This window comes from Heteronotia binoei, chromosome 15, assembly GCF_032191835.1.
Source record: "Heteronotia binoei isolate CCM8104 ecotype False Entrance Well chromosome 15, APGP_CSIRO_Hbin_v1, whole genome shotgun sequence".
NCBI classification, from domain to species: domain Eukaryota; kingdom Metazoa; phylum Chordata; class Lepidosauria; order Squamata; family Gekkonidae; genus Heteronotia; species Heteronotia binoei.
The window spans coordinates 7,280,215-7,291,118 of record NC_083237.1 but is presented as its reverse complement, the minus strand read 5'-3'; the positions used below and the strand labels follow the sequence as shown (position 1 = coordinate 7,291,118).

The window sequence follows — 10,904 nt, the reverse complement described above, 5'->3', positions numbered from 1 at the left end:
GGAAAATTGACCCCAGAGCACCAATTTATGCTGTAGCTCACAACTTTTAATTCCAGTAGCTCACAATTTCAATAGCTCACAAAGTAGAATTTTTGCTCACAAGATTCTGCAGCTTAGAGGGAACACGGGTCATAACCGAGCACACAGTTCCATTGGAACCTGGGCTCCAGAGCAACCTTTTTAAACCCCTGCTCCCTTCTGATCTTCAAGGGAAACTCACTCCTGGCCCCCAGTTAAGATCCCAATGAATCAGCCAGCTGACATCAACCATCACACACACACACACACTAATAATGATGCATCTCAGGGGAGAGGGGGTTTGTCAAATGCATCATAGAAGACGCCTCTGCAACTCCTTGTCAGTATAGATTTGCAAAAGAGTGTCATTTTTTAAGGCAAGTCTTGGTAACAGTGACATTTTAAAGATGCAAAAACTGAAGCCAAGGCACAGCAGCTGGCTCAGGCTCACACAGAGATCCGAATCTCCAGATCCAAATTGCTATTTGATCTGCCGACAATTAAATGTAATTTAGAACCACCACAGTCAGTCCTCACCCAGAGACCGTCCAGCCCAGCAAGCCAAGAAACAAAACAGAAAACGCTTCCATCCCCAAAGCAACCCTGTTCCCCTTAAAAGAAACTCTCTGGTCGGACGCAACTCAACCACCCCTTGGATACACAGGCTGCAACTGAATGCCTGTGAAGCCCGGTTATTGGAAAGCATCTTACATCTTTACCAGGGCTGTAGCCAGCAGGGTGCACTGTGGGCATTGCCCCTACAAAAATTTGCAGCAATCCCGGCCTTTCTTTCTTACTGGGAGCACCTCACTGGCTACAGCCCTGACCTTTACATTTTTTCAAGCCTAGAACAGGAAGTCTGCCTCATAACAGTGGGCAAAAGACCAGCAGACAGAAAGCAAGCCGTGAAATAAGGGAAGATTCCTTCTTCCCATCGTTCAAAACCAATTTGGGCCAGCAGAGAAGAAATAAACAGTGGCAGCCAGGAATGTATCTGAGCAAAAACTACATTTACCAGGGTAGACAGACATTCATCATTGTCACGTGAAGTCACCATTTATGTAGCACAAGTACTGCTTCACAAGTCACGCTTAATATTTCCCCCGGTGGTTTCCTCTCGACAAAACAGAACTTATCTCGAAATCTAATCCCAAGTATGTTGGGCTGGAAGTGGTTGCCTTTGGTTGTTCCCTTGCATAGAATATAAGAGTTGGAAGGGACCTCTGGGGTCATCTAGACCAACCCCCTGAACAATGCAGGGAAAATTACAAGTACCTCCCCCCTACATACAGCCCAGTGACCTCTACTTCAATCCCAGAAGATGGCAAAAAAAAAAAAAAAAGGATCTCTGTCAAAACTGGCCTGGAAATAAATTGTTGCCTGACCCTAAAGTGGCAAACAGCATTTCCCTGGGCATGTAAGAAGGGACCACAAGAACTATGCACTGATGCAACCCTCCTGCCCTCCCTCTCATGATCTGCTGGAGAGCCAGTTTGGTGTAGTGGTTAAGATTGCGGACTCTTAACCGGGAGAACCGGGTTTGATTCCCCACTCCTCCACTTACACCTGCTAGCATGGCCTTGGGTCAGCCATAGCTCTGGCAGAGGTTGTCCTTGAAAAGGGCAGCTGCTGGGAGAGCCCTCTCCAGCCCCACCCACCTCACAGGGTGTCTGTTGTGGGGGAGGAAGGTAAAGGAGATTGTGAGCCGCTCTGAGACTCTTTGTTGTGGAGGGCGGGATATAAATCCAATATCATCATCATCTTCTTCTTCACAGAATCAGCATTGTTGTCAAGATGGCAATCTAGCCTCTGCTTAAAAACCAGAGCCCACCTCCTCCCGAAGAAGCCTGTTCCACTGAGGAAACGATCTAACTGTCAGGACATTTTTTCCTATTGTTTAGCCAAAAACTCTTCCGACTGAATTTCAACCCACTGGTTCTGGCCCTACTTCTGGGGCAACAGAAAACAACTCCACACCATCCTCCACATGACAGCCCTTCAAGTACTTGAAGATGATGACCGTATCACCTCTCAGTCGTCTCCTCTCCAGGCTGTATTCCAGGGCAACGCTCACGAGCGACTGGTCCAATTAAAGACCCAACTCTCACCCAGACAGAATCTATTTACTAAATAGGACAGTATGTACAACACAGAAGGAGGCTTAATCCCATCTCACCTGCTCTAAAGTACACACATGCGCTAAGGCTGCCAAGTCCCCTCAGCCACCAGCGAAGGATGAGGAAGCAGGGTTGCCAGATCTAAGTTGGGAAACTCCTGGAGATTTGGGGATGGAGCCTGGGGGAGGACAACAAGCTCAGCGGGGTACAACGTCATAGAGTCCACCCTCCATTTTCTCTAAGAGCCAGCTTGGTGTAGTGGTTAAGTGTGCGGACTCTTATCTGGGAGAACTGGGTTTGATTCCCCACTCCTCCACCTGCACCTGCTGGAATGGCCTTGGGTCAGCCATAGCTCTGAAAGAGGTTGTCCTTGAAAGGGCAGCTGTTGTGAGAGCCTCTCAGCCCCACCCACCTCACAGGGTGTCCGTTGTGGGGGGGGGGGGGGAGAAGATATAGGCGATTGTAAGCCGCTCTGAGTCTCTGATTCAGAGAGAAGGTGGGTATAAATCTGCAGTCTTCTTCTAAGGGAACTGATCTTTGTAGGCTGGAGATGAGTTGTAATTGCGGGGAATCCCCAGATCCCACTTGGAGGCCGCCATCCCTAACACGCACGCACGCGCACACGACCGAGAAAGCCACACGCCTTGTGAGCAGCACCGAGACAGACTGTAATGGCGAGTCCTCAATCTGCAACTCCCCTTGGCTTTGAACCCAAAACGTGGGCTCAGGTAGGCCGCCCTGTCTGAAATGCAACCACCTTCTAGTAATCTGCTGGAAAGGAAAACCGACCGACCGACCTAACAGGTTGTCGGATTACTGCAGTTACAGGATGCGCTAGGAACATTCTGAAACGGAGCCAAAAATGCAAAGCGGGACCACGAGAAGCCACAGGTTACTAAGGGAGTGAGGACGGAAAAGGCCAGTATCTTGTAACCAAGGAGAAAATCCCCATAAAACGGACTAAGAGCTGGCAGCATCTGCCCCTTGCTTCGATGACCACGGTACCCAACGCAAACCCTCTGCTATCAAGAAGCACAGCTTTCCCCTTTTCCCTCTTCACCTCACCCACAAGGAAAGTTCCTGCAAGGTCCTAAAATTCCTCATGGTAGGCCCCTACCCCGGCCTCCCCTTCTCTTTCACATGCAACAACTGCTGTGTTTATTCAGCTCCTATCTCCCATCTGTATTAAATATTAAATACTACACAAAGAGCGACATAGTGTAAATAAACAGGCCAGGAAGGGAGTCCTGCGTTCTTTCATGTTGCTGTTCTTAGTTTGTGCAACTCCAATCCGAACCGACTCAGGAAAAAAAACTCATGCAAAACTAAACCTCTCTCTATTCTGAAAGGAGGGCGGAGAGAGAGGACGTTAGCAAGTACTTCGGCTAGAAAAACTTTCAAGACCGGTGCCACTCGCATGGGAGATCCAGAGTTCTGACAACGCACTTAAACCTCTTGCAAAGCTTATTTCGCTTATCCACCCCCCCCCCCCCCCCGCCGGCCTGTAACATCTTGCAGGGAACCTTGACGAACAAATCAACAGCCACGGGAAGTTCCTCGGAGCAAAAACCCAACGGGTGAGACAAGATACGAAAAGAGTAGACAAGCAGAGGAAGGGGTCTGCCCAGAACCGCCCCAAAAGCTAACTTCCAACGGCAACTCCTATCAGCCCGGAGATTCGCGCAACCCCAACCCAGCAACAGGATCCATTGATATGACCGTGATGGTTTTCCGCACTAATTTTGTTTTAAAGGAGACCCTCCTTTCCCTCCCCTCGCTGGGCAACTCGGAAGCGACGTCCCAGGCGGCACCCCTATCCTCCCCCAACGCGAGAGCAGATCCTCTCCAGACATTCATGCAATCCCAAATTCCCACCCAGCCTCTTGGTGGCAGTAGTGGGATCCTGCCCCGCGCATGCGTGTGTCATCCCTCTGCACCCCGGGGCCCCGGGCCCGTCGCTTGGAGGCAAAAACTGCGTGCTCGTCTGCGCATGCGCGGAGCAGCCTGGGCCCCGGGGCCCCCCTCCACAGGCCCCTTTTTCCTCACCCCGCGAAGGCGCTTGATCAACGTGCTCTTCTGCCCGCTCTTCGCCAGGCCTCGCTGCACCAAAGCCGCCCTCAAGTCGGCGACCCTCAGCGCCTGGAGCGGCCTCCCGTCCAGAGTAACCTCCTCCCCGTCCGCCATCTTGTGTGGCGCCGCTGCCTGCCCTCCCCAGAGCTTCGGAGGTGTTCGGGAGCTTCCGGAGGCGGCTTCGGCAATCTGAGGTGACCTCCGCCACCCTTTTCGAGCGCGCTCGTCGATCTTCGCTCGCGCTTCGGGAGCAGTCGTTTCTTTCCGGACACTTCCGCTCAGCGCCCGACTCCAATCGGGGGGAAGCGCATCCTCCGTCGCCTCCCTCATCTGACAATTCTTTCCGGCCTGCTTCGGGTGTTTCCGGTTCACCCGAAGAGCCTTTCGCTCTTTCCTCCACGCCGAGCCCCCCTCCCGGAAATAAGTTCCGGAAGGGGCTCGGTAACCTCCGGAATGTTTTACTTCTGCACGGAAACACTCGGCAGTTTCCGCCTCGGCGGAAGGGACTGGGCGGGCGGCCCGTGCGAAGTTCGGGGATTTCCGCCCCTTCTCGTCCTTTTCCGTCTCTCCTCCGCCCCCTGGGTCGTGTACCTCGCGAAGATGGAAGAGGCCGTGGGAGGCGCGCGCTGTTGAGCCAGGAGCGGACGCAGGTGAGGACCGGGCAGCCCTTGGGCGTCGCGTGCATGCCTTGCTGGATGCGCAGGTGGGGGAGAAGGAGTCGGCCGTGCCTTGCGGGGTGGGAAGGGAAAAGCCACCGAAAGGCTGCCAGCCTAATTCCATCTCTCCTCTCCTCGAAATGCATGGGTCAGCTGCGGTTACCCACTTGTGGAACACACCGCACGCACAGTGGCGGACTGGCTCTAAAAATATTTAGTATTAACATTTTATTACTTTTTTTTGGAATATATATATATATATATATGTATATAAGTTTTAAATTGTCTTTATTAAGCAATTTCAACATACAGAGTGTGAAGGCATCCTTACATGTATTCATAAAATACAAAATTAAAACAACATTAGGCAAAGCTAAAAAAAAAAATCATATTAAACCAAACTATATCCAAATAAACAAAAATCCAATATGTTCCCTAGTGTACCGTAAATTAAGCTTTCACAGATAAATTAGTTTTTTGTAATACTGTTTACTAGAAAGGATGTTTTTTTCATAGAAATAAGAAACCAGAGGGAACCACACTGATACCACGTGTTTCTCTCCTCTCCTTGAAATGCATGGGTCAGCTGCGGTTACCCACTTAGGGAACACATCGCACGCACAGTGGCGGACTGGCTCTAAAAATATTTAATATTAACATTTTATTAGTTTTTTTGAATATATGTATATATTCATTTGTATTCTTGCAGAAACAGGATAAGAAAAGCACAAATTCTTGCATGCATATAGTAAAATATTTTTTAAAAGACATATAAAACTGTATAGGTATACAGATATAGGCAGAATTAAAGCAGTATGTCAACAGCAGATTGATCAAACACTTGACTAAGTATGAAACATATATCTTTTTCATGGAGCGAGGTCAAGATTTACGTAGAAATAAAACTATACAAGTAATGTTGTATTGAAAAGTCTGGAAAAAAATAAAAATATTGGTTGCCCAGAGACATCAGGGTCCACCCACAACTCTAAGGCTGTCATTTCATTTTCGTAATAACATTTTCAAAAAATATGTTCGTGGGACAAAGGTACGATTAAAACTTGTGAAATGTATATGTTAGTAATCACAGTGTGCATATATTGTACATATTACTGGCAGTATGCGGTAGATGTTAAAGGGAAATCCAGATTGCATTTTCTCCAGGGGAGCTGATCTCTGCCAGCTGGAGATTAGTTGCAAAAGCAGATCCCCAGGCCCCGCCTGGAGGCTGGCAACCCTAAATACAATGTAAATTGTAGTTGCATTTCAGCAACAATACTGGGAATTCTATTATATTTTCAAGCTACTAAAAGGTCATTAATGTTTTTAACATATTGCCTAATGTTTAAGGGGGCCCACTTGCCATCAAGCAAGCTGATACCCTGGCCAGTCCGCCACTGCACACACACACCTTTGCACATTCTAGCACACACACAGCCTTTGCACCTTCTAACTGGTGTTCTGCATGTGCATTTTCCGGTGCAGCCTGAAACAGAGCCTGGCGACTGAGACCTGGCTCCCATTCACTTGAAATCTGGTCACCCCGCCGTCCTGGGTAAGAAATCTCTTTTTTGTATTATATCTTTTGGAATGCTCCAGAAGGGCTTAGCGCTACTTAGAGCAAGCTCTTTCCCGGTTCTGCCCCTACTGTGGTTGAAAAGCAGCTGACTTTAATCAGATTTCCACTCAGTTAAGAAGTAAGCGTATGGGCTGGCAGAACTCAGCATGGAGCCCCGCTCTGACTATTTTTCGCCCTTGGCAAATATCGGATTTGAAGCCAAGTTACTCACGGGACCGATACAGACCCTCTCCCCTCACAAATAATCTGTTCGAAACATGCTCATTTTCAGCAGCTCCTCTCTGCTTTTTGCAGGAAACTGGCCATTTTTTTCCCTCATGCAGATTTTCCGCTTTCTCACACACTTCTTGGGAGTACAAGGATGTAGCCTTCCTTTCCCTTTTCTCCCCATATTGGGGATACCAGAACAGAAACAACCTGGCTTGGCTTCTGCCCGTCACGTTTATAGCACACATTCCCGCTCTGGGTGCCAGGGTGTGACATTTCTGCAACAGAACGGCCGCTTCTGTTCTTCAGAAGAGCCTGCCACAATAATGCCCAGTTTGCTGTAGTGTTGTAGAGCAGGCATTGAATGCAGGCTTCTCTGTACCCCCGGACGGCCGCGTCTGTTCTTCAGAAGAGCCTGCCACAATAACGCCCAGTTTGCTGTAGTGTTGTAGAGCAGGCATTGAATGCAGGCTTCTCTGTACCCCTGGGTTAAAGGACCTGGGAGAACCTCTGTCTGAGAACTTGCAAGCTTCCATGGCAGAAATGGGGATTCAAACCTGGGACTCCCAGATCCTAGCCTGACACTCGAACTGCTATTCTGCGCTGGGTGTCTAATTGTGTGCCACCAAGTTGCTACTGACTTATGGTGAACCACCCCATGGGGTTTTCAAGGTAAGAGATGAGCAGAAGTTGTTTACCATGGCCTTCTTCCGCATAGGCTTCCATCTGAATACCAAGGCTGTTGTGATTACACATGCTAAATAATATAGTGTCAATCCACTTTCAATGCACTTTCCAGCTGGATTTTACTGTGTGAATGTCGACTGAGAGGTGGCATGATAGAGCAGGGATGGCCAAACTGAGGCTCAGGAGCTCTTTCACACACATTGTGCGGCTCTTGGAGCCTCCACCCCCACTGGAGAAAGCATTTCTCTCTTTCAATCCCTTCTCCAAGCCAGCTAAAGAGCCCTGCGCCGCAGAGTGTTAAAGCTGCAGTACTGCAGTCCTAAGCGCTGCTCATGACCTGAGTTCGATCCCTGACGGAAGCTGGGTTTTCAGGTAGCCGGCTCGATGTTGACTCAGCCTTCCATCCTTCCGAGGTTGGTCAAATGAGTACCCAGCTTGCTGGGGGGGAAATGTAGATGGCTGGGGAAGGCAATGGCAAACCACCCCGTAGAAGGGTCTGCCGTAAAAAGTTGTGAAAGCAACATCATCCCAGAGTTGGAGATGACTGGTGCTTGCACAGGGGACCTTTCCTTTCCTTCCAAGCCAGCTTGGAGAATGCATTTAAAGTTAAAATTGCTTTCTTCCCACCTCTCCCTCCATTCCCCATCTAGTTTCCTTCCTTTCTGTGCCTCTCAAACATCTGACATTTATTCTGTGTGGCTCTTACATTTAGCAAGTTTAGTTTACATTTGGCCACCCCTGCATTAGAGGCTTACAAGAAGAAGAATTGCAGATTTATACTCCGCCCTTCTCTCTGAATCAGAGACTCAGAATGGCTTACAATCTCCTATATCTTCTCCCCCCACAACAGACACCCTGTGAGGTGAGTGGGGCTGAGAGGGCTCTCACAGCAGCCGCCCTTTCAAAGACAACCTCTGCCAGAGCTATGGCTAACCCAAGGCCATTCCAGCAGGTGCAAGTGGAGGAGTGGGGAATCAAACCCAGTTCTCCCAGATAAGAGTCCACGCACTTAACCACTACACCAAACTAGCTCTCAAGATTATGCATGGGATAGAGAAGGTAGAAACATTTCTTTTCTCCCTTTCTCACAATACAAGAACTCGTGGACGCTCCATGAAATTGCTGAGCAGTCGGGTTAGAATGGATAAAAGGAAGTACTTCTTCACCCAAAGGGTGATTAACATGTGGAATTCACTGCCATAGGAGGTGGCGGCGGCTGCAAGCATAGACAGTTTCAAGAGGGGATTGGATAAACATACGGAGCAGAAGTCTATCAGCTATTAGCCACAGGGTATCGATGGAACTCTGTCTGGGGCAGTGATGCTCTGCATTCTTGGTCCTTGGGGGGGACAACAGTGGGAGGGCTTCTAGTGTCCTGGCCCCACTGGTGGACCTCCTGATGGCACCTGGGTTTTTTGGCCACACAGGGTGTTGGACTGGATGGGCCGCTGGCCTGATCCAGTGTTCCCTCTAAGCTGCAGAGTCTTGTGAGCAAAAATTCTACTTTTGTGAGTTACTGGCCTCAAAGTTGTGAGCTACTGATATTGAAGCTGTTAGCTGCAGCATAAATTAGTGCGTTCCAGGGCCATTTTTCCTGGGCTAAGACAAAAACGTGTGAGCCGGAGGCTAAAAATCTGTGAGCTAGCTCACGCTAACTCAGCTTAGAGGGAACACGATCCAATGTGGCTTCTCTTACGTTCTTAAGCTTGAAAGTGCATTGAAATTGCTGTATGTTGCATGCATGATCACTGTCTTAAGTGCGGCTGATCCTGCTCAGCTTCCACGATCAGGGCTAGTCAGGGTTATTTCACTGCCGGGTCTGTTCCTGCTTCGTCCCTTTCCCTGCCTCTCTCCAGTCTCCTGCCATGTTTCTCCGCTGCTTTCCGCAGGATGGCCGAGCCACTGCCCCTGTCGTACGTGACCGCTCAGGAGATCCGCTGCCTTTTGCACTGGCTGTCGGGCTGGGCCCCTGCGCAACGGGAGCGCTTCCTTCACGACCTGGTGGACAAGGCCGTGCCCTGCAAGGTGCTGCCCCTGCTGGAAGGGCTAGCGGGACTCAGCATGGAGCCCGGGAAGCCCCCGTCGATCTTTGAGTGCCAGATGCGCCTGTGGGACCAGTGGTTCCGGGGCTGGTCGGAGGCCGAGCGGAACGAATTCGTGCGGCAGCTGGAGGAGGTGGAGCCGGGCCTGTCCTCCCGCTTTTATCAAGAGGTGGCCAAAACGGCAGGACAGGAGTAGTGACGAGACTTCTCTCCTCCTCTGGTTTCCCCCCCCAAACGCAGTGAACTCTCTCTTGTTGTGCTGGACTGATGCGACCCCCCCAAGGAATTGTCAACCCATGTATGACCAGGAGTCATCGCGAAAGAGAATAAAAAGGATATGCCAGATATTCAGCTGTTTATTTTTTAAAAGCAGTCTTATGGTGGAAAGTACCATCAGGTCTAACCCAAGGCCATTCCAGCAGGTGCAAGTGGAGGAGTGGGGAATCAAACCCAGTTCTCCCAGATAAGAGTTCACACACTTAGCCACTACACCAAACTGGCTCTCAAGATTATGCATGGGATAGAGAAGGTAGAAAAATTTATTTTCTCCCTTTCTCACAATACAAGAACTCGTGCACGGGAGGGAGGGAGAGGTGGGAAGAAAGCAACTTTAACTTTAAATGCATCCTCCAAACTGCTGGCTGGCTTGGAAGGAAAGGAAAGGTCCCCTGTGCAAGCACCAGTCGTCTCCGACTCTGGGGTGACGTTGCTTTCACCACGTTTTCACGGCAGACCTTTCTACGGGGTGGTTTGCCATTGCCTTCCCCAGTCATCTACACTTCCCCCCCCCCCCGCTAGGCAAACTAGGTGATCATCTAGGGCGCCGGCCTTCTTTGGGCACCTCCCATGTGACTCGGTGATGATGGGGGCGGGGCACCAGAGCGTTACCTAAGGTGTCAGACAGCCTGGGGCGGGCCCTGCCTCTCGAGGCAAGAGGCGAGCAGAGGTGGTTTGCAGTTGCCTGCCTCTGCACGGTGACCGTGGACTTCCTTGTTGAACTCTCATCCCGGTCCTTACCAGGGCCACCTTTACTTAACTTCTGAGCTCTAACAAGATTGGGCTAGCCTGGGCCTTCCAAGTCAGGGCATTATGACCTCTGGTGGTGATGGGAAGTGCTGTTAGAGAGCCAGTTTGGTGTAGTGGTTAAGTGCGCGGACTCTTATCTGGGAGAACCGGGTTTGATTCCCCATTCCTCCACTTGCACCTGCTGGAATGGCCTTGGGTCAGCCATAGCTCTTGCTAAGTGGTGAAGTGCGCGGAATCTTATCTGGGAGAACCAGGTTTGATTCCCCTCTCCTCCACTTGCACCTGCTGGAATGGCCTTGGGTGAGCCATAGCTCTGGCAGAGGTTGTCCTTTAAAGGGCAGCTGCTGTGAGAGCTCTCTCAGCCCCACCCATCTCACAGGGTGTCTGTTGTAGGGGAGGAAGGTAAAGGAGATTGTAAGCTGCTCTGAGTCTCTGATTCAGAGAGAAGGGTGGGGTATAAATCTGCATTTCTTCTGTCAAGTTGCAGCTGACTCACCGTGAT

General features: G+C 50.1%; 2 protein-coding genes across 3 annotated transcripts in view; one reads left to right on the top strand and one right to left on the bottom strand.

Moving 5' to 3' along the window:
* The window catches only part of ACIN1 (apoptotic chromatin condensation inducer 1), a 52,847-nt gene extending 48,355 nt beyond the window's left edge, over positions 1 to 4,492 (bottom strand). Inside the window, exon 1 of the mRNA XM_060255352.1 lies at positions 4,182 to 4,492. Coding sequence (XP_060111335.1) covers positions 4,182 to 4,319 — 138 coding nt within the window. The 5' untranslated portion in view covers positions 4,320 to 4,492. The remainder of the gene's footprint in view (positions 1 to 4,181) is intronic.
* C15H14orf119 (chromosome 15 C14orf119 homolog) lies at positions 4,352 to 9,723 on the top strand. Of its 2 annotated transcripts, XM_060255405.1 has the most exons (3): positions 4,352 to 4,855; positions 6,347 to 6,416; positions 9,224 to 9,723. In XM_060255405.1, exon 3 carries the CDS (start codon positions 9,225 to 9,227, stop codon positions 9,570 to 9,572), a length of 348 nt encoding a protein of 115 aa, XP_060111388.1. In that variant the 5' UTR covers positions 4,352 to 4,855; positions 6,347 to 6,416; position 9,224; the 3' UTR covers positions 9,573 to 9,723. The 2 variants fall into 2 exon arrangements, with proteins under 2 accessions (XP_060111388.1, XP_060111387.1); XM_060255404.1 differs by lacking the exon at positions 6,347 to 6,416 and having other exon boundaries at positions 4,660 to 4,855.
* Positions 9,724 to 10,904: the final 1,181 nt, after the last annotated feature.

Excerpts from the sequence above, each read along its gene's own strand:
- C15H14orf119 (XM_060255405.1), top strand. The coding sequence starts at position 9,225 with ATGGCCGAGCCACTGCCCCTGTCGTACGTGACCGCTCAGGAGATCCGC.